General features: G+C 52.5%; 1 protein-coding gene across 2 annotated transcripts in view; it reads right to left on the bottom strand.

Moving 5' to 3' along the window:
- TMEM154 (transmembrane protein 154) overlaps window positions 1-17,146 on the bottom strand; it is a 44,345-nt gene extending 27,199 nt beyond the window's left edge. For both annotated transcript variants that reach the window (XM_062199486.1, XM_062199487.1), the window contains exon 1: window positions 17,042-17,146. In XM_062199486.1, coding sequence (XP_062055470.1) covers window positions 17,042-17,105 — 64 coding nt within the window. In that variant the 5' untranslated portion in view covers window positions 17,106-17,146. The remainder of the gene's footprint in view (window positions 1-17,041) is intronic.
- Window positions 17,147-22,866: the final 5,720 nt, after the last annotated feature.

Raw genomic sequence — 22,866 nt, 5'->3', positions numbered from 1 at the left:
CAAGCTGGGAGTATATTGAACATGGACTCAGAGCCCGGGGTTCAACTCCCACAAATGCAGCCAATTCAGCCTTGACCGGACGCTGTAGGAGTGCCGAGGCAAAGGGCATGAAGGCACTGTCTACGTCAAGGGCAACTTCCCAAGCTGAGCTCTGTGATAGTCTAGGGCTTCTCCTGCACGGTGTCATTATCATAATAAAATTCCTCAACACATTGACATTCACATGACTAAAGTCGGGTGGTATAAAGGAAGTCACCCTGTGCCCTACTCTTAAACAGAAGGTTGGCCATCGATGGAAAATAACTCTGAAAGTGGAGTGACTGCTCAGAGGTCAGGGTCAGGTCAGTGTCCTGCACAGAACCAGTCTGCTTCTGAGATCCGCTGGCGAATCTTCCTGGATTCTGAATGTAAAGGGAAACCCGCAAGGGGCAGCTCCCTTGGCCACCAGGAAAACTCTACCCATATGTAAACGTATTTAATAAGATGGATCCAGGAAGGTTCCCCATGATCGAGCAATAAGCAAATGCACTTTGTCTGAACCTCTGTATTGAGATACCATCCCACTCCTCCTCACAGGCTGGGGAGAACGTGTTGGCTGGATGACTGGGAGAAGCCTTTGCTTGCCTGGCTAGGCGGCGGTCATGGTCAGGTGAGTTAGGGTCTTTGTCCCAGCATGATGTTGTGCTGCCTGCCCTGCAGATGGGGCCCACTCAGCAGTGCCCCCTGTACGTTTAGGCTACAGAACTCACAAGAAATTATTTCCAAGGGGCAAGGCGCCGTGCACATGGAGAAGATAGGTCAGACAAGCTCAGTTCAATATTTTTCTATAGATTTTTATTTATTTATTTGACAGGTAGATTTACAGACACTGAGAGAGAGAGAGACAGAAAGGTCTTTCTTCCGTTGGTTCATCCCCCAAATGGCTGCTTCGGCCGGCGCTGCGCCGATCCGAAGCCAGGAGCCAGGTGCTTCCTCCTGGTCTCCCATGCGGGTGCAGGGGGCCAAGCACTTGGGCCATCCTCCACTGCACTCCCGGGCCACAGCAGAGAGCTGGACTGGAAGAGGAGCAGCCGGGACTAGAACGGGGATGCTGGCACCGCAGGCGGAGAATTAACCTGGTGTGCCACCGCACCGGCCCCACTCAGTTCAATATTTTACCTATCTTTTGACTGCACGACCATGGACTCCTCTGATTCAGATTAAAACCATACAAATATCAAGCACTGTTAAGGGCTGAATGTTTGTGCATGCGTGTGCACACACACATGCTTCATGGGTTGAAGCCCTAACCCCAATGTGATGGTATTTAGGAGGAGAGCCTTTGGGTAGTACTGCAGTGTGGAGGACCCCGTGATAGGGCTACTGTCCTGACAAGAAGGGACATGGTGGCACAGCAGGGCGGCAGGGGAAGGCAGGGATCCCTGGGAACCCCTCCTCGTCAAAGCCACCCACTTCCAGAACCACTGGCACTGCTGGCTGGTAACCCTGGCAACAGGGGGCTGGGGCGGCTGAGGAGGAAGTGCTGCAAAGTGCAGCTGGTGGTCATGACCTTTACTCCCTGCGATCAGTTCTTCCAGACCTTCCTCCAATATCCAGGGCACCCCCACACCACACACTCTCACACTCACAACACACTCTTACACACACACACACTCTCACAGTTACACACATCCACACACACTAACATACTCACACATCCATACACGTTCACACACTCATACACTCACAACACTCTTACACACACACTCACAATCACACACAACACACAGTCACACACACATCCACACACACTAACATACTCACATCCACACACATCCACACACACTAACATTCACATCCACACACATGTTCACACACTCATACACTCATAACACACTCTTACACACACACACTCAGTGTCACACACAACACAGTCACACACACACATCCACACACACTAACATACTCACACATCCACACACATGTTCACACACTCAAACGCTCATAACACACTCTTACACACACACACTCACAATCACACACACAATACAGCCACACACATATACTCACACACACCCACACTCACACCCACACCTTCAACCACATACAGACACATGCACCCACTCATATCCACACACAGCCACACTACACATCCACACACATCCACACACACACCCTCTCTCACACACACACACTGACACACAGCCACACATAGCCATATACACACTTACACATATACACCCTCACCCCCACACCCTCACATTCACACACACTCACATACCCCCACACACCTACACACTCATACACTCACACACACATCTACATACACTAACATGCACATTCACACATACACACCCACTAGCCCACTCTCACATACACTCCTCACACGCATACACACATTATCACACACTCACACCCCCCACACACCCCTACACATTCATACATTCACACATCCACAAATCCACACACACTCACATGCACACTCACACATACATACTCACACTCTCACACCCCACACACTCACACATACACACTCATGCCCACACACCCAACCACACACATGCATCCACTCATACACAGCCACACAACATACACATACACACACCTTCTCACACACCTACACACTCATACTCACGCACACCTACACACACTAACATGTACACTCACAGTCTCACACACCCCAAAACTCACAGACACCCACTCACACACACACACCCCAACCACACACACATATACCCCCCCACAGCCATGCACACTCACACCACACACACACATACCACACACGCAGACACACACTTCATTGGTATTCCCTCCCTCTCTCTCTGCTGGAGTTTCTATTTCAGGCTGAATTTATTGACAATTTACTAAGGACGAACCTCTGTGCTGGACAGATTATCTCATTTGTCCTCACTGCTTTTTCTAGATCAACCCTGGGGCAAAGACACGTATCCAAGGTCCCAGCAGTAACAGGAGGAGGAAGGATTTACAGGCTGGACACTTGGCTGTCCCAGCCTCCAGAAGCAGCAGCTAGGTACACCTCCATTCTCTGTGAATTACCAGGCTGTGGGATTTCCGTCCTCGCTACAGAAAATGGACTTGGAGCAGCAGCAGCAGCACAGCGTTTAACCTCACACCGTACTCTGCCTCCAGCCGGGCAGGAAAGTCATACATGCAGAACACGGGGTTTGGCCGTAAAGGGGAGAGCAATCAAGGGACCCTCACGTGCTTGCCCTCAGCTACACAGAGGAAGGGAGGTAGCGGGTCCCAGGCACCTCCCATCGAGGCTCTCGCTGGGGTTCCAGTGGCTCTCCATGGAAAGGGAGCGAAGTTTCCAGAACGCTCAGCTCTCTGAGTCACCGCTTGACCCGTGCCCCAGGAGAAGAGAAAATAGGAAAGGAAACAAGCTAGGCGGAATGGTGAGGGTGTTCAGACCACTGGGGACGAACAGAAAGAAGGGCACCAGGTGGCCGGGGCTGTGGACATTTATTTCTCAGCTGGAGACAACGCTGGCCACAGGTGGCCCTTGGTGGCGCCGAGGAGTTAAAGGGGACAATCTCTCCACAATACCCCTCACACACACCCTCACGTATGGTTTCTACATTAAGCCTCGTGCTCTCTCAGATTCTCCAGGGGCCTATTTAAATAAAAGAGAATCAAGGTGCTCAATCTCTCTGTGTGTGTGTTTTATTTACTCTGCAAACCTTCATCTCCAGAGAATCCTATCACAATCTCCCGCCAAGCCTGCTCCCTGCCCCACCATCTCCAACTCCACAATAACCCGGAAATAGTAAATCATAGTAACTGGCATCTACCAGGTGCTTAGCTGACACCAGGTACTGGGATAAACACGCGAGGTCTAACTAGATCTTCACAGTAACTTTCCTGTCTACATTCTCCAGCTGCAGAACCTGGCTCTAGGGTGTTGTTCCTAAGGGAAATACTGGCCTTTGTGTTAAGTCTCACCGACACGTGGGGCTCCCAGCTGCATGCCCCTGAAGCGTGGTCGCCCAGTGAAGACTCTGACCCCGGGTCTGTCGCGGAGGATTTGGACAAACCACCCATCCTCCAATGGCTTAATGCGCTCACAGGCGCCACTGAGGAGGGATCACCAAGGTTCTGTTTATTTCCACATCTCTCTGTGGGTTCTGCAGTGTCGCCCTTGCTTTTAAAGAACTTCCTGGCGAGGTGATACGCCCAGGGCACAGGCTCAGAAAGGAAGTTTCATTGCTAGCCTCGGCCCAGACCACTCTCTCTGCTGCCTTCCAGAGAACTCGATGCACAAATGAGGCTCCCTATTGCTTCCTGTTTGCCTTTTTTAATAACACAAACAATAACACAAACGCTAGCTAAACTCCTATAGGGGTCCAGCCCTTCCTTTTGTCACTATTCACCTCGAGCACCTTCCACGGCTGTGCACAGACAGCTGTCCCCGCTCCGCCACGCCACTGTTAGCTCCATCCCTGTTGAGGGAGGTTCAGCTTGTCTCTTGTACTTCCAGCAGCCGGCAGCAAGCATCCCTGCTCACCCTTCGGGTTTCCATGGGCACACGGTCCGGAGGGCAGGGCCGCCCTGACAGCTCTTGGTCAGAAGCGCAGGAGAGACGGCCGGGACACCGTGCTGGGTCTGGCCAGGTAACGCCCTCTGCCGTATCATAACCCCGCCCCAGGCCCCTGGACTTCCGGGCCCGCGGACTTTGAGCTAAGTAAACCCCCATTTTCTATGAATCAGCCGCTCTGAGGGATTCAGTTATGGCTCCAGAAACCGGATGAAGCCAGGGAAGTAGCAAGCACTGGGAATCAGCCCCAAGAGTTTTTGCGAAGATCATCAAAAGCGGTGCTGGAAAACCAGGGTGGACCACTGCATCCGACCAGTACCCAGGAGTGGATCAGCCGGGCACAGGGGCGTGCCAGGAGTGGACAGACCAAGGTGGAACCAGAGAAGCCACAGGTCACAAAAGCAGAGACGTGGGTGGAGCCAGCAGAGGCCGCGGAGGGGGCCTTCGGGAAGCTCAGTAGCTGCTCCTCCCCAGGCCTGGGCGCCAACAGCAACACCGTCCCCACCCCGTGGACACAGGGCCCCTTACACCTGCACAGCCTCACGCAGCCCTTGTGGGCGCCAGCGTGGCTAAGACACCTCTGCTAGCGCGCATCAGAGCCCAGGATGAGCTTCGGTGGGAGGCGTCCCACGCAACCCTGGTGTGGGCTGGGGTGTTAGCACCGCATGCGAGGAAAGCAGAACTCGTCTTTCAGGAAGTGCCGATGGACAGGAACCCTGCAGACCACACAGGGGCGGGGCCTGTGCTCTGCTCCCGGACCCCAAGGACAGGTGCACGGCAGCGTGAGAGGAAGATTGGATTTGAACTCAGAAGAGCTGGACCGGAGGCTTGTGACTGCCTCTCTAGCCAAGGGGCGGAAAAGAGTTCTTTCCCTTGTCTAACTAACCCTCTCTTCCCTAAAGCCAGAGAGAAGCCCTACTACCCTACCCGGCCCCCAGTGTCTGCGAAAGAGCAAATGAAACCATAACCATGAAGGTGCTGTCTAAGCCAGGAAGTGCCGTGACAGCGCCAGCCGCTGGGACATTTATTCTCCTTCTCTCTCACCCACTCTCTTTCTGCATCTCCATGCTTATGTGTTCTTCTGCTGTGCCTCAGGAGTTCCGTCTGCCTGAAACAGCCTCCCCCTTCTATGGCTCCAGCTCCTTCTCTGCATTTGGCCGGATTTCAGGGTTAAAGGGTGGGATGCAGCTCTGGAAGATAGCAGGTGCAGAAGCTACAGAGTGCCAGAGAGGGAGAGAGAGGCATACGCAAGCAAAAGTGCAGGAGAGATGAGGAAATACTGAAAACAGCAGGCAGAGAGCGGACGGGCAGCCCCGTGCCTCTGCCCTCTGGGTGTGACCCACCTGCCAAGGCCCCGGGCGTGAGCTCGCAAGGCTGGTGCGCTCCTGGGCTGCGGGTCAGGCGGACGCTCTCTATTCTGGGTGCCTAAGTCCTCACCTTAGTTCCACTGACCCCAACAGACTCTCCCAGAACTTCTCCATCTCATCATTTCTCAATCTCCACTTGGGTAATACAGCATTTAAAAAAAGATTTATGTATTTAAAAACATGGAGCAACAGAGTTGGGGACGGAGTGGTGGAGAGAGATCTTCCATCCATTGCTTCACTCCCCTAATGGCCACAATGACCAGGGCTGGTAGAAGGCAAAGCCAGGAGCCTAGAATCCCATCCAGCTCTCCCAAGTGGGTGCAGGGGCCCAAGCATTTGGGACATCTTGCGCTTCTTTACCAGGCGCATTAGCAGGGAGCTGGGTCAGACACAGAGCAGCCAGAACTTGAACCTGCGCTCCAGTATGGGATGCCTGTGCCACAAGTGGTGCCTTAACTCTATGTGCCACAATGCTGTGGCATTATCAAGAGAGGACAGAGGGCAGGCATTTGGCATAGTGGTTAAGGTGCCATTTGGATGCCTACATCCCATCCCGGAGTGCCCGGATTTGAGTCTCTCTGCTGCGCACTCAGCATCGTGTTAATGCACACCCCAGGAGACAGCAGATGACAGCTCAAGTACTCACATGGGAGATCCAGGTGGAATTCCTGGCTCTTGGCTTCAGCTTGGCCCACCCCTGGCAGTTGCAGGCATCTGAGAAGCGAACCAGCAGATGGAAGATCGCTCTTTGTCTCTGTCTTTCTGCCTTTCAAATAATTAAATCTTTTTTTTTTTTTAAAGAGAGAGATACTGGAAGTGTTCATAGGAATGATGAAACTGACCTGCAGTACCTCACTTGGCTGTGCTTGCGGAAATGCAAAGATTGCCAGATAACGAACTGCACGGTCACTTGCAACTACTAGGCAATATTCCTGCAAACACATCTGGGACCCGTGGTGCACACACCTGGCGAGGACCCTGGGGGAAATCCTTGTAAGGGGGTGCAGAATGGGCCTGGAAGCCCCAGTAGCACGCTGGACCTTCATCACTGCTCCGGACAGTGGCACAGAGTGGAAACTGCCCCTGCCTCTCGGTGTCGCAAACTTGGCCACTTCTGGTTTTTTTTGGACGTGGAACAAATGTGCAACCAAGCTGTAGTTTTTAAAACCAGAAAACACAGCATGACACACAGGCCTGCCACCCTGATAATGCAGCGTGACACAACGCAATGACGAGAGGATGTTGCCACACTCACTGATGTGGGGAAGCAGGGTGGACGTCACCCTTGGACACCGCGCCCTGTCATGTCTAATTACGCAGATTCCATGCCGCCATTACAGAAACAATCTTGTAACTCGGAGAGTGAGGTGAAGCAGAACACAGCAGGTGGCGAGACTTCTCTCCTGCGTTGCATGGGGGTGGGGAGGGGACTACCCATAAATGAACCTCAGGATGCTCAGGAAGCCAAACCCAGGGGTGGACGTTGGGCACAGCCCTAAAGATGCTGCTTGGGACACCTGCATCCCATTTTGGAGGCAGTCCTGGGTTGGAGTCCTGACTTTGCTTCCAAGTCTTGCTTCCTGCTTATGCACACCATGGGAGGCAGCAGGTAATAGCTCAAGGACTTGAGTCCCTGCCATTCACAAATCAAGTCCTGTGCTCTGGCACTGGCCTGGTCCAGCCCTGGCTATAGCAGGCATCTGAGAAGTGGACTAGTAGATAGAAGATTCTCTCTCTTTCTCAATCTCTCTCTGTGCGTCTCTCTCTCTTTGCCTTTCAAATAAATGAAAATTAAATATCGTTTTTTAAAATATAATCTTCAAGTATATTTTTTAAACCCCACCTTTCACTCTCCTCTACCCCTCCCTATACAACAAAGAGCCTAATTAAAACAAGGAGATTAAGGCCGGCGCCGCGGCTCACTAGGCTAATCCTCCGCCTTGCGGCGCTGGCACACCGGGTTCTAGTCCCGGTCGGGGCACCGATCCTGTCCCGGATGCCCCTCTTCCAGGCCAGCTCTCTGCTGTGGCCCGGGAGTGCAGTGGAGGATGGCCCAAGTCCTTGGGCCCTGCACCCCATGGGAGACCAGGAGAAGCACCTGGCTCCTGCCATCGGATCAGCGTGGTGCGCCGGCCGCAGCACGCTACCGTGGCGGCCATTGGAGGGTGAACCAACGGCAAAGGAAGACCTTTCTCTCTGTCTCTCTCTCACTGTCCACTCTGCCTGTCAAAAAAAAAAAAAAAAAAAAACAAGGAGATTAAAATATAAACTTAGGAGTCCTCCCAGGCGCATTAGCAGGAAGCTGGATCAGAAGCAGAGCAGCCAGAACTTGAACCTGCGCTCTGATATGGGATGCCAGAGTCACGGGCACACGTTTTAACACTCCTGATGCCCAGCTCACACCCTAAACCAAAGATGCCAGCATTATCTGGAGGTACAGCCCAGACCTCAGCCTATGGATGATTCTCCCAGGGACACCAAGGTGCAGGCATGGTTGAAACCCATGCTTGTAGGCTCTACCCACTGCTGAGTGTCCCCTGGGCCACCCCAAACCATCCTCTCCTTTTGTTCTCTAGGCTCCTTCTTGGTGAATCTGGGAAGAATCAAAGACGGGGAATTGCATGCCAAAGGCTTGCCTAGCAGCTGCCAGCTCCCTCACCAGCATGCAAGAGCTTAAGATTCATCCTGGAGCCTGGGCCCCTGGGTGGGGGTTGGAGGGACACTGGCCAGGTACAAGGAGGGAAGACCACGGCAGGCATTGCCTCTCTGAGAAACAGACGTGCCTGCCAGGAAGCCAACCTGCATCTCCAGGAAGGGCGCTGCTGATGGGACAGCCTGGAGTTTTGAGGTTTGAGTCGCCGGTCCCCAAACCCTACTGCACATGGCTGTCATCCAGAGCGTTCCTGAGAACACGGCTGTGGGGTGCTGCTGTGCAGCTCTGGGGTGCAGCCTGCGAATGTGCATTTCTAACAAGTGACCAGGTTACGCAGCCGCCGCCGGGGGTCTCACTTCCTCCCGATTCATCATTAGCCCCACCTATCATGTATCAGACTCTCTGGGGGGTTTTAGGGCTCAACCAAATTAGTTATTCCAGGATTTCTGGGGATGTGGCCTAGGTGACAGTATTTTCTAAAACCTCCCCCAAAACTTCTAGTATGTGTGCTGGGTTGAGAATTACTGGGTTACATCACATCTGAGTGGATTTTAATTTGCCATGATCCATGCTGGGAGTCTTCATTTATTTTCTGTGTGATTGGAGAACCGTACGCAGGACGAAACCTCTGGGAACAAAATGAACAATTGCAGCCACCTTTAACGGTCCATCTCTTCAGCGGATCTCTTTAAAATTAATCGCTCAGCATGTGTGGAATCTGACTGAGATGTAGCCAGGGACAAAACTGGAACAAACAGAAACGAATGACTTCCCAGACTTATCCAGCACCAGCGTGGTTGTGGAAGGATGGCCGTGTCTGATACACAGAGATGCTGCTCACGAAGCACAGCTGGTACCACAAGGACACCATTGCTGCACAGACCACAGAGGGTGCCACGGGGACACAAACTGTGGCACAGACCACATAGGTGCCATGGGGACACGATTGTGACATAAACCACAGAGGGTGCTATGGGGACACAACTGTGGCACAGACCACAGAGGATACCATGGGGACACAAACTGTGGCATAGACCACAGAGGTGCCATGGGGACACGATTGTGACATAGACCACAGAGGGTGCCATAGGAACACAACTGTGGCACAGACCACAGAGGATACCACGGGGACACAATTGTAGCATAGACTACAGATGTTACCACTGCTTATGGACCAGAGACAGAGCTCTGAAGTGCTCTGCCCTTTCTTTAGGTCATTTGATTTCAAAGCAGTAGCAATTTATTATTCCATACCTGAAGTTATTTCCACAGCACACTTTCCTAGTGTGTCTCCTTTGCTGCTTTGTATTTTTAAGATTTATTTGACTTATTTGAAAGGCAGAGTGACAGAGACAGAGGGAGAAACAGAGAGAGATCTTCCATCCACTGGTTCACTCCCCAGATGGTCACAACAACCAGGATGGGCCAGGCCAAAGCCAGGAGCCAGGAGCTTCTTCCAGGTCTCCCAAGAGGGTGCAGGGACCCAAGGACTTGGGCTGTCTCCGGTGCCTTTCCAGGTACATTAGCAGGGAGCCAGATCAGAAGCAAAGCAGCTGGGACTTGAGTCCTGCCCTTCCTCCACACCACCTGCTACCCTCGGCATCCCGTCTGCTGTGCATGGAAGGAATGACAGAAGGATATGCAACCTGGGCCAGGTTGGGTGAGGTCCAATGTGAGCACACTCAACTTCCCTATCCGGTCTGATCTCTTCCTCCCCAGCGGGGCCTGGCCAGGAATACACACTCACAGACCGGAGTCACAAAGCCATGGGGATCTAAGCAGGCTTTCCCTCACAAGCTATCAGAATGAAAAACAAAACTGCGGAATGAGAGGCACTGCCGAATGCCAAGTGATGGATCCCTAACAGTGAAATCTGCTTGTAGGCTTTTGGACCGGGGAAGTGGTGGAGTTCCCACGTCTGCCCCCATCCGTGGGTCAGGGGCTCCATGCCCGCCCACCCCGGGGAGCAGGGCTGGGGAAGCCAGGGGTGGCTGCTGTCATTAGAAGCTCTGTTGTTCCACGGTGGTGATCATTTGCATTCCCACTGAGCACGTTTTTCTTGCTGTGTGCATCTGGGGAAGATGTGGCGGGAAGGAGAGCTGGCGGAAGAGATGCAAGACCCAGGCTCTGCAGGCTGATGGGAGGTTTTGCACACTGACAGGCGGCAGAGGGAAAGCAATGCACACTGTCCCTTGGGCTGAGCTGTGGGGGTGACAATGCCGTGGGGTGGGGGGGAGGTTAAGCAGGGCTCTGGGGGTCCGCTCACAGAGCTCTCTCGTACGAGTGTCAGCTTGCTAAGAGGCACGTTGCAATGAGAACACCAGCTGAGATGACAACTCGTCCTGCAGGAGGGGCGCCCACATCGCCTGGGCGACTTTTTCATTTTAGACTCTGTATTTTGGTGTTGAGAGAGAGAGAGAGAGAGAGGGAGAGAGAGAGAGAGAGAGAGAGAGAGAGAGAGAGAGAGAGACTGATTCTCCTATTTAACCAGGTTTCTGCAGACGCCAAGGCTGTCTCTGGTTTGGTCACTCCCTTGGGAAAGCAGAGTTTCTGACCATCACACACTATCTGTTCACGCACTGGAATCCTAGTCTAGCCTGTGGTGCCTGGCAGTTTAAAGAAATAAATGTATTTTTACAGGACAGAATATTTATAGATTTAAAAATCTTACAAAGGTCTCGCTGCTGGGACGGGCACAGTGGTTTAAAGACACTACTTGGGACGACTGCATTCCGCATCAGAGTTCCAGCCCCAGCTCCACCCTCAGTTCCAGCCGCCTGCTAATGCATACCCTGGGAGGCAGCAGGTGGCGGATCAAGCAGTTGGGTCCCTGCCACTCACACAGCAGACCTGGATGGAGTTCCAAGTTTCAGGCTTCTCCTTGGCCCAGCCCTGAGTGTCATGGGCATTTGTAGGAGTGAACCAGGAGATAGAAGATCTCTCTCTCTCTCTCTCTCTCTCTCTCTCCCTTCCAAATAAGTAAAACACACACACACACACACACACCTCTGACAGGGTAATCTGAGTGCCGGGCCCGGCTCAGTAGCCACACGGCAGCAGGCTGTGTGATGAACGCATAGTGAGAAACCGAACATGCGCACAGCAGGTTCCAAAGAGACCAGGGAAAGATGGCAGGGAACAGTGGGGCTCGGGGAATGGGGGAAGCCCACAGCGCCCTGGCCACTTCCCAGAGAGCAATGCCACAAGTCGCGGGTCCCACCGCCCAACTCAATTGCAAAACGTCCACGTTCACTAAAGCAGGGCGGGCAGATTTTTCCTTGAAGAGCCAGAGACTGAACACAGGTTTTGTGTGCCAAGAGGCAAGTATGCACATATGTGCATCGCCAATAAACGTCCAAATATTTGTGTGGAAGACATTCCTAACTCAGGGATCAGAAGAAACAGCTGGACGCTCAGTTGGCTGTGGGTCTCGGGTTCTTGGGCCCTGCAATGCCATCTTTTCCTCTGAAACAGCCAGCATTCTAGATAGAGCTGACGTCTCCCTCCACCCACACTCCCGCTCCTCATTCCTCTCCCTCATTTCCCAACAGCACCTGCCATCCTCAAGTTCATGGGCATCACAACCAGCAGAAAGACTGGGTCCACAGACTTCAGATAATCAGCAGTTCAATACTAACAAGATTTAAGCAAAACATAAAAGAAGGGAAATGGACCAGCATTGTGGTGTAGTCGGTTAAGCCTCTGCCCGCGACGCCAGCATCCCTTATGGGCACTGGTTCGAGTCCCAGCTGCTCCACTTCCAATCCAGCTCTGTGCAACTGCAGCTGGTAAAGCAGTGGAAGATGGCCCAAGTGCTTGGGCCCTGGCCCAGTCCTGGCCCTTGTGGGAGTGAACCAGCAGGTAGAAGATGTATCTCTCTCATCTCTGTCTCTCCCTGTCTTTCTGTAACTCTTTCAAATAAACACATCTTTAAAAGGTGGTGGAGGGTGATACATAACACATGGGTAGGGAGGAAGCCCAAGACACTATGCATGCTTTCAATAGGATAGATTGTGGGGCCAGTGCTGTGGGCACTAGTTCGAGTCCTGGCTGCTCCTCTTCTGATCCAGCTCTCTGCTATGGCCTGGGATAGCAGTAGAAGATAGCCCAAGTCCTTGGGCCCCTGCACCCGTGTGGGAGACCCAGAAGAAGCTCCTGGCTCCTGGCTTTGGATTGGTGCAGCTCCGGCAGCTGTGGCCATTTGAGGAGTGAACCAGTAGAAGGAAGACCTCTCTCTCTGTCTCCTTTCCCTGTCACTGTCTGTAACTTTACCTCTCAAATAAATTTATAAAATCTTAAAAAAAAATAGGATAGACTTTCTAGGAATGCAAAACCTGTTAACTAAAATTGAAAGCCCAGTGGCTGGGTTAGGCAGCAGGACAGGGAGACACTCGCACCAGGCCCCCTCCCCCAGCGGTGGTGCTGGGTTCCTCTTTCTCCACCACGTGCCCACATGTGGGGGTGGTGCCATTACCTACATGCACGCAGGTAGACAGGCCCACTGCAGGTTGCATTGTTTCCCTGCAGAAGCGGGCCCATCCCAGCCACTGCCATGGCTCTTCAGGTTCTCTGGAATTTGGAATTTTTAAAAATCTCATCTCCCCTCTGCCCGGTTTTGTTGCTTGCCCTGAGGCTGTCTGGTGCCTGGGGTGACTTCTCAGCAGAATTATCCCACAGCAGCCGGCTGGACACCTGGCTGTGCGGCTCTGCCTGGCTCCCACACCCCGCAGCCTCTCCCCCAGTGGCTTCCAAATGCTGCTTTTCCTGCTGCTGGGCTTAACTATGCTAATCCCCAGATCGCCTTGCTGCTCACTGGGCACCTGTGGCAGCTCCTCCCTTCCCGCTGTGGCTGAGCCTTCAACCAGCTCTCCCTGCCTGTCCCTGCCAGCCAGCCAGCATCTGTCCCATTGCAAGCAGACGCAGCACTGCTGTTCACACACAGGAACCTTAAAGCCCAGCTCAGAAACTCTGGATAGTGCCGAACTCTCTCTACATATACAATATTTTTCCTATATATACATACCCATAATGCAATCTAATTTATTAACTAGGCACAGTGAGCACTTAACAATAACTGATAACAGAATAGAACAATTGTAAGAATACACTGGAATAGGAGTTAGGTGAATGTGATATCTCTCAACATATCTCATCCTTTCACTTTTTCCATATAAAGAAAGCACCTCTCACAGCTTCGCTTCGGCTGATAGAAATTGCCAGCATCACCACTCTCCTGCTTCAGGGTCACTGAGTAAAAGAAAGGTTCTAGGCCGGCGCCGCGGCTCACTAGGCTAATCCTCCGCCTGTGGCGCCGGCACCCCGGGTTCTAGTCCCAGTCGGGGCGCCGGATCCTGTCCCAGTTGCTCCTCTTCCAGTCCAGCTCTCTGCTGTGGCCAGGGAGTACAGTGGAGGATGGCCCAAGTGCTTGGGCCTTGCACCCGTATGGGAGACCAGGAGGAAGCACCTGGCTCCTGGCTTCGGATCAGCGCGGAGTGCCGGCCGCAGAGGCCATTGAGGGGTGAACCAACAGAAAAAGGGAGACCTTTCTCTCTGTCTCTCTCTCACTGTCCACTCTGCCTGTCAAAAAAAAAAAAAAAAGAAAAGAAAGGTTCTTGTGCAATAGCACAAGAGTCCATGTGATAACTAAGTGGCTACTAAGTGACGAATGAGCACAGCCGATACCATGGGGATACACCGGGCCAAGGAATGACTTGCGTCCCAGGTGAGACGGAGCAGGACCAAGCAAGAGGTCATCAACCCACTCAGAACACTGTGCAATTGAAAACTTACAAACTGCTCGCTTCTGGAACGTCCCATTTCTATTTGCAGACAGCAATCAGTTGTATCTAAATGAAACTATGGAAAACAAAACTGTAGATAAGAAGATCCCATTGTATCTGAAATTGGCAGTCTCTCGGGACATAGCATACGGCAATCATTCATTAAAATGAGATATTAGATGCCTACAATCAGAAAGTGCTACTTCAATTAGGCAACTAGTGTTTTCTGCTGTTCTTTTCCTCCTTCTCAAGGTTCACCCAGTAATTATATGGGTTTTATTCTTCTGGAACACCCCTGAAAACCTCCCTGTTCTTTCTGCCACACCCAGTGTTTGATTCTAGCCAACCCTTTGCCAGCCCAGGGGCGGGGAGCCTCCTGGTTTCTGCTTTGTGCATGCTGGTTCTGTCTTCTACAAACCTTCCTGTTGGTAGCAGCTAACGAAGCCCGTGCTCTGGGGATCTGGGAAGTTGCTTTTCGTTTTCTGATCGTGTGAAGCTGACATTGGCAGGGATTGGGGCAGAGAACGTGCGTGGGAACACCTCCGTCCATTCCAGGTTACCTCGAGTTTGAACTTTCTTAGCATCCTGCACTGGCCAAGACACCTAAGCCCAAAGCTTTTCTTAAGTATGCTGAGAACCACAAGAAGTTGTTCTTTCTGATTTCTTTTCTGCTGTCTTTTTTTTTTTTTTCACACCAAAATAAACTTACCTTTTAATTCCATAAGGAACTCGCAAGAAAGCAAGGCTTCAAAAAGTTCATGGACAATGGAGTTAAAAGATCACAGGAGAGCAGGCATTTCGCACGACAGTTAAGACACTAGTTAGGCATCAGGGTGGTTGGTTTGAATCCTGGCTACTCTGTGTCCTATCCAGCCTCTGGCTAATGCTCGCCCTGGGGGACAGCAGGTGATGGCCCAAGTCTTGGGGTTCCTGCCACCCACGTGAGGGACCAAGATGGAGGCACAGGCTCCTGGCTTTGACCTGGTCTAGCTCGGGCTGCCGCAGGCACTTGGGGAGTGAACCTGCAGATGGAAGATCTTGTCTATGTTCCTCTGCCTTTCCAATAAAATTGAAATACATAAAATAAATAAAGAATTTTTAAAAGATAATGGGAATTTTCCATAGGCTTTTTTTTTTTTTTTTGTATAGGCAAAGAGACAGAGGGACAGACAGATGAGATCTCCTGTCCTCTAGTTCACTCCCTAAATGCCCTCTATAGCCTGGGCTGGGCTGGGCTGGGCTGGGCTTAAGCCAGGAGCCAGAGGGCAATTCAGGTGTCACTGGTGGGTGGCAGGGACCTAACCCTTGGAGCCATCACCTGCTGCTTCCCAGGCAGGAAGCCGGAGTCAGGATTCTTTCTTTTATTCAGAAACCTCCGTGGTACACGCAGCGGGCATCTGGGACACCTGTGGCATCATAAGTGAGACGTGGTCATCAGAGGCCGGAGCGTGGGCTTTGCTTCCCCGCCATGGGGCTATCACTAGATTGAGGCTGTGGAGCCCTGGGCAGAGAGCGCGGCCCTGGAAGGGAGTGAGAAGGACCTGCGGTGGGAGTCAGAAGAGCCAACAAGGAGGAAACGTCCCCAACTCCCCTTCCTCCACTTAGGACCTTTGCTAATCCCCCATCCCCGCGGGACTTGAGCTTCCTTCCAGCCCCCCCCCCCCACTCACCGTGAGCCCCAGCCTCAGTGCACCTGCAAGGATTTGCCTTTGCTTTCCCTTTTGCACCTGGCATGCATGGGCGCACCACATCAAGTGCACCCAGGGAAAGAGATATAGGTGGGGTAGGTGGGGTGTGGGCTGCAGAGCGCTCACTTCCTGGAAGTTGCCACCATCAAGCCCTCCTCCCCGCCCCATCCTCCTTAAAGACCTGTTGCCAGAGTGTTCCTTTGGCTGTACTAGCAGCAGGCTGTCTCCATCCACAGAAGCGGTGGGCAGCGAGTTTATTTACACAATGGCAAGTCAACACAATCTTAGAGGCAGCTGAGGGTGACTGTTTGTGGTAGCAACTGTCAAGGTCATAAATTAATTGCTGCTGTTAGCCTACAACAGTGAGATTGAATATTTCGTCGCTCCCAATACCTTCGGTTGGCTACAATCATATTGATTTTTCAAGCAAAACTTCCTCAGTAACACTCAATGCAAAGAAAACATCCCAAGCAAGATCAAAGAAAAGCAGATGAAACGCATTTCTTGATGTTTTCGAATGGATTCCCGGTAACCCCTTAGATAATTTCCTGTTCACATTTTAAAAAAAAACCCAAAAACCTACGATGTGTGCATAGCATGCTTCTCACTAGGAAACTTGCATCCCCCAGTCTTTCCAAACACTCTTGGACACGGCAGACTCAGCCCACACAATTAAAAGCAAATTTATGACTTCTCTGTTTGGGCTGGCTGAAGCCGTCTTAGACACGAACTGCCAAAAAGTTTATGGTTTTCCTAATATGCCCATTAAAGTCTGCAAATTACAGGGACCCAGACATCCTGGAAGGCAGACAGGAGTTCACGCGCAGCGAGAGCGCAGGGCGCACGGCAGGCAGCTGCGGCGGCGTGGCCAGGGGCACCCCCGGCACCCCGGACAGCTGGGCTTCCTCAGCTGCGTCCCCAGCCGGGACTGGGTGGCCCGGGTGTTCCCCTCTCGGCGGCGGCGGCGGCGGCGCCCCCGTGCCGCCCGCACCTTGCGAGCCCATGGGCGGGGAGCTTACCCCGGGCGGCGGGAGCCAGCGCGGTCAGCAGGGCGAGAACCAGGGCGGCGCGGGGAGCCCTCATGGCAGCCGGGGCGCGGGGCCTCCCCGAAACGCGCGTTTCCTGTTTCCTGCTGGTTTGGGTCGGTGCTGACTTGAAGGAGAGGTGTTTGCCTGTTTTTTAGGAAGTGATGTAACTCCCAGGAGCCTGTCAGACCAGCAAGGATTGCAAAAGACGAGCGAGGCGCTCTCAGCCCCGAAGTAGCCTCGGAGGCCGGCCTTGGGGAGCCCTCGGACAGCCCTGGCCCGGAGAGCATCCAGCGGGGAGGGACCCTGGACCACCCGCTTCCGCCTCCTCTCGGTGGGAGTCGGCTCAGCCGCAGCTGAGTCCCGGGGGCTGCGCGCTGGCCAGTGGAACTCCCTTCCCTAAATGGCAGGGCTGTCCCCATGCGGGAGCCAGAAGCCACCGACCTCCCAGACCTTGCAATGTGGCTGCTAACAACTGAATTTTTAATTTTAAATTCTTTCTTTCTTTTTAATTTATTTGAAAGGCAGAGTTGCAGAGGCAGAGGCAAAGAGAGAGATGTTCTATCCACTAGTTCACTCCCCAAATGGCTGCAACGGCCAGGGTAGAGCCAGACAGGAGCCAGGAGCTTCATCTGGGTCTCCCACGTGGGTGCAGGGGCCAAGGGACTTGGGCCATCTTCTACTGCTTTCTCAAGAGCATTAGCAGGGAGCTGGATGGGAAGTAGAACAGCCGGGACTCGAACTGACACCCATATAGGATGCTGACACTGCAAGCCCTGGCTTTACCCGCTACACCACAGCCCAGGACCCCTTTCTCTCCTATTTAAATAACTCCACGCACAGCTCAGACCCAGCCAGCAGGGACCACCTCTCTCCAGCTATATCCCTCCTGCTGGACCCTTGAATGCCACCTTCCCTCCACGGCGGGTTTGGAGGTAAAGGACCCTGACACAGCCCTGCCCAAGGTGGTGCTCCACCTCCCCAGAGAGGATGAGCTTTTCATGGGCCTGGGCCCAAGGAGAAGACTGCCTGTCACCCTTCTTCCCCTCACATGGCTGGGTAGTCCTCAGAGGTTGTGCACAGCACACAAAACAGGCTGTGGGGCCGGCGCTGAGGCATAGCGGGTAAAGCACTGCCTATAGTGCCGGCATCCCATACAGCCGCTGGTTCGAGTCCCAGCTGCTCCACTTCTAATCCAGCTCTCTGCTATGGCCTGGGAAAGCAGTAGAAAATGGTCCAAATCCTTGGGCCCCTGCACCCACGTGGGAGACCCAGAAGAAGCTCCTGGCTCCTGGCTCCGGATCGGCATAACTCCGGCCATTGCGGCCACTTGGGGAATGAACCAGTGGATGAAAGACCTCTCTCTCTCTCTGCCTCTACCTCTCTGTAACTCTTTCAAATAAATAAATAAATCTTAAAAAAAAAAAAAAAACAGGCTGCACCGAATCAGATGCGCATGGAGGTCCTACCCCATGCAGACAAGGTTGGCACAAGGGGGTTAGCGTTTGAGTTCTGTTTGAAGACCCTTCCTTGTTTCAATTTTAAGACCTAAACACCACCCTGTGAGGTTTCCTTTTAAGGTTTATTTATTTGAAAGAGTTACAAAGAGAGAGAGAGAGAGAGAGAGAGAGATAAAGAGAGATCTTCCAACTACTGGTTCACTCCTCTCTTTCAATAGTCGCAACGGCTGGGCCTGAGCCAGGCCGAAGCCAGGAGCTTCATCTGAGTCTCCTATGTGGGTGCAGGAGCCCAAGCTCTTGGGCCATCTTCCACTGCTTTCCCAGGCCATAGCAAAGAGCTGGATTGGAAGTGGAGCAGCTGGGAATTGAACCAGCACCCATATGGGATGCCTGCACTGCAGGTAGAGGTTTAACCTGCTGCACCACAGCGCCAGCTCTGAGTGCAGTTCCCTATTCACGTTTGTGCCAAGAAACGGAGAGAGGGGCGCAGGGTGGAGGCGTCAGTCACGACCCCCACTAAACTCTTCCCTGCAGATTGCCGAATCACCACTTCCTGTCAGCACTACCTCTGCCATCTGCCTGGGCGCCTGGAATTCTTCAACCCTTGACCTAACTGTTAATTCTTCTTTGGCGCGCTGCTGCTTTTCAGCGTCATTAGTCACTGTTTATCTCTGTTCTTATCCACAGGAAATGGGCTGATGATTTATGTAATCACACGTTTGCTAATGGGCTTATTTATTTAAGCTTTGTTTATGTATTTATTTGAAAGCCAGAGAGAGAAAGAGAGACAGAAGAGAGATCTTCCCTCTGCTGGTTCACTCTCCGAATGCCTGCCACAGAGCCGGGCCAAAGCCAGGAGCCAGGAACTCCATCTGGGTTTCTCACATGGGTGGCAAGAACCCAGGTACCTGCGCCAGCACCTGCTGCTTCCCTAGGTGCTTTAACAGGAAACCGGCACTCTGGTATGGAAGGCAGGTGTCCCAACAGTGCAACGATGCCTGCCCCTGCTAATGGAATCACAGTTTGTATTTTAAGATTTTAAGCTGGCAATGATGCCAACTCTTTGTCAAACTCTTGATGCTTTTTGCCCTTTAGGTGACAATACGGAACAGCAAAAGAAAACACGTGTGTTCGACACTGGATGATTGATTTGAGAACAACAGAGAAAGAGCTGGTAACCATGCCCTTGCTGTGACTATGAATAGAGTGCCGGCTCTAAGGCTCTGGTGCTGACTTTTGTGGCAATTATTCCCGTGGGAGCACACAGCTCGCCAGCTGTGACACACATGTGCAAGTGAGAAGGCCGGGGCCTTGGGCGTTCCCTTCATTTTCCTGTTTACTCCCTATTCAAACCATGGCTGCCTCGCAGGCTGGAGGCACCAGCTGGCCACCTTGGTTTCTTTTTCTTTTCTTTTTTTTTTCTTGTGTTTTTTTATTTGACAGATGAGTTAGACAGTGAGAGAGAGAGAGACAGAGAGAAAGGCCTTCCTTCTGTTGGTTCACTCCCCAAATGACCGCTACGGCCTGTGCTGCACCGATCCGAAGCCAGGAGCCAGGTGTTTCCTCCTGATCTCCCATGCAGGTGCAGGGCCCAAGCACTTGGGCCATCCTCCACTGCCTTCCCAGGCCACAGCAGAGAGCTGGACTGGAAGAGGAGCAACCAGGTCTAGAATTCAGCGCCCACATGGGATGCTGGCCCTGTAGGCAGAGGATTAACCAAGTGAGCCACAGCACCGGCCCCCCCGCCTTGGTTTCTTTACTTTCCTAATTGCACTAGCGATGGTTTGGAGACCTTTTAAAAAGTTTTTATTTATTTGCAGCTGGCTTTGGGGTGCTGCGGGTTAAGCTGCTACCTGAGAAGCCAGCATCCCATAGGAGCGCCGATTTGAGTCCCGGCTGCTCCACTTCTGATCCAGCTCCCTGCTAATGTACCTAGGAAGGTAGCAGAAGATGGCCCAAGTACTTGGACCCTATGCCACCCTGGGGGAGATGCTGATGAAGTTCCAGACTCCTGGCTTCAGCCATAGCTGTTGGAGCCATTTGAAGAATGAACCAGAGGATGGAAGAGCTCTCTCTCTTATATATAAATAAATAAGTAAATAATAATACATTTTCAAAAATTTTTATTTATTTTATAGATGGATAGATTTCCAAATCAGCTGGTTCACTCCCCTAATTGCCCACAACAGCCAGACTTGGGCCTAGCCAAAGCCGGAGTCCAGAGCTCCAACATGGGTCTCCTATATAGGTAGGGACTGAAGCGCTTGAGCCATCCCTGCTGCCTACTACGGTGCACACGAGCAGGAATCGGACGTGGAGCTGGGATGCAAAGCCAGGATGTAGGCATCCTAAGCAGTGTCTTTTTTTTTTTTTTTTAAGATTTATTTATTTATTTGAAAGTCAGAGTTACAGAGAGGCAGAGAGAGAAAGAAAGGTCTTCCATCCACTGATTCACTCCCCAGATGGTTGCAATGGCTGGAGCTGAGCCGATCCAAAGCTAAGAGCCAAGAACTTCTTCATGGTCTCCCAAGCAGGTGCAGGGGCCCAAGGACTTGGACCAACTTCTACTGCTTTCCCAGGCCATAGCAGAGAGCTGGATTGGAAGTGGAGCAGCCAGGACCTGAATCGGCGCCCATATAGGATGCCAGGACCACAGGCGACGGCCTTACCAGCTATGCCACAGCACCGGCCCCCTAAGCAGTGTCTTAACCGCCGTGCCAGTGGCCCACAGCCCCTGTCCCGGGAGGCCTGCCTCATGGTGCTGTCCTCAGCTGAGCTCCGTGGCAAATCACCTCCTTACACCACCCCCAGGGGTGCTCTGCCTTGTTTCGGAGCTGCCAGGTTAGTGTGCAAAATACACAGAGTCCGCACAGACCTCCCATGCAGCCCCGGGAGTTTCTTTTGACCTCTGCATTCGCCAAGACCCTCAGCATGATTAAGCTGATCTTAGGGGGAAGAAAATCACCATCACTGACCAGAAAATGGTAGTGCCTCCATGAGCTCTCTGCTGCAGCTGAAATCACCGGGAGACTGTGTGGCAATCAGAGGGCTGTTTGCTTCTGTTTGCTCTAATTTTAACAGCCATTAATTTTGGCAAGTGGCCACCAGGCCTCAGCTTCATCCTGATACGCTCTTAGCAGGAAGTCAGGGCCTCAGCCGCCACTGTGAGGGCCCCTGGGGACGTCCACGTGAATGGCAGGCTGCACGATAAGCCATAGGCACAGGCTCCCTGCTCCACACTCCCCGCTCTGCTCCTAGGCTGCCAGGCAGAGTGGGGTTGACATTGGTGCCTGCCATTGCCATAGGTCTCATAGGGTTGTGGCGGGCAGAAAAGAGACCCGTGCAAGACATGCAAAGTCCTGGACCCCACTCCAGGTCCACTGAGAATCAGACTCTTCAGAGCCGCAGTCCAGAGCTCTGCACTTGTAATGATACGAGAAGGGATTTGTATGCACGAACAAATTCAGGAACTGCTGTTTGTTCATTTTTAGCTCCTGGGAGGGTATGTCCCTTTTCTCCAAAAGTAAGCCACAAACAGCACATCATCGTTTTCCTTTTTCTAAAAAAAAAAAAGATTTATTTATTATTTATTTGAAAGAGAGAAAGAGAGAGAGAGAGAGAATCTTCCATCCGCTGCTTAACCCCAGAGATGGCGGCAATGGCCAGAGCTGGGCCAGGCCAAAGCCAGGAGCCAGGAGCTTCCTCTGGGTCTCCCACATGGGTGCAGGAACCTGAGGTCCTGGGCCATCTTCTACTGCTTTCCCAGGCCATTAGCAGGGAGCTGGATCGGAAGTGGAGCAGCTGGGATTTGAACTGGTGCCCATATGGGATGCCGGCACTGCAGATGGCAGCTATGCTATGCCATAGCGCTGGCCCCGTAGTTTCCCTTTTCGCTTTGTCTACCAGGCAGCCTGGTGCTAATTATAAAGCCAGGTGGCAGCTCTGATTCACCCTCCCAGGTGTCTCCAGCGCTTCTAGGAATATTTGAAAGCTCTCCCCCCTCCCCTTAGGAGGGGCCAGCACCCTTCCTCCGTAGCCGCCTCCACCCTCAGACTGTGTAGAGAAGATCTGCTTGCTTTTATTCTCAGTACCCACCTCCCCCCGCCCCCCCGCCCCAGGCTTACTCATCTGTGGCCTCCCACGCCTGTTAAAAGGGAGCTGCACTTCCTTCCACTGCTGTTTCATTTTTGATCAAATGATATCTTAATGCCTTTGTGTGCCCCTCTCTTCGCCTCTGTGTGCAAGCGAGACATGCATCATTAAAGAAGCGCACAGCAGCTGTCCACAAGTCCACTCCAGAACAAGAAACGCACAGAGTGGTCTTGTGCTTTTTCTTTTTGTTTCTCTGTTTCATTTGAT

The sequence above is a fragment of the Lepus europaeus genome, chromosome 8, assembly GCF_033115175.1.
Source record: "Lepus europaeus isolate LE1 chromosome 8, mLepTim1.pri, whole genome shotgun sequence".
Classification (NCBI taxonomy): domain Eukaryota; kingdom Metazoa; phylum Chordata; class Mammalia; order Lagomorpha; family Leporidae; genus Lepus; species Lepus europaeus.
The sequence above is the reverse complement of the archived record's forward strand: the minus strand, read 5'-3'. Positions and strand labels throughout refer to the sequence as shown.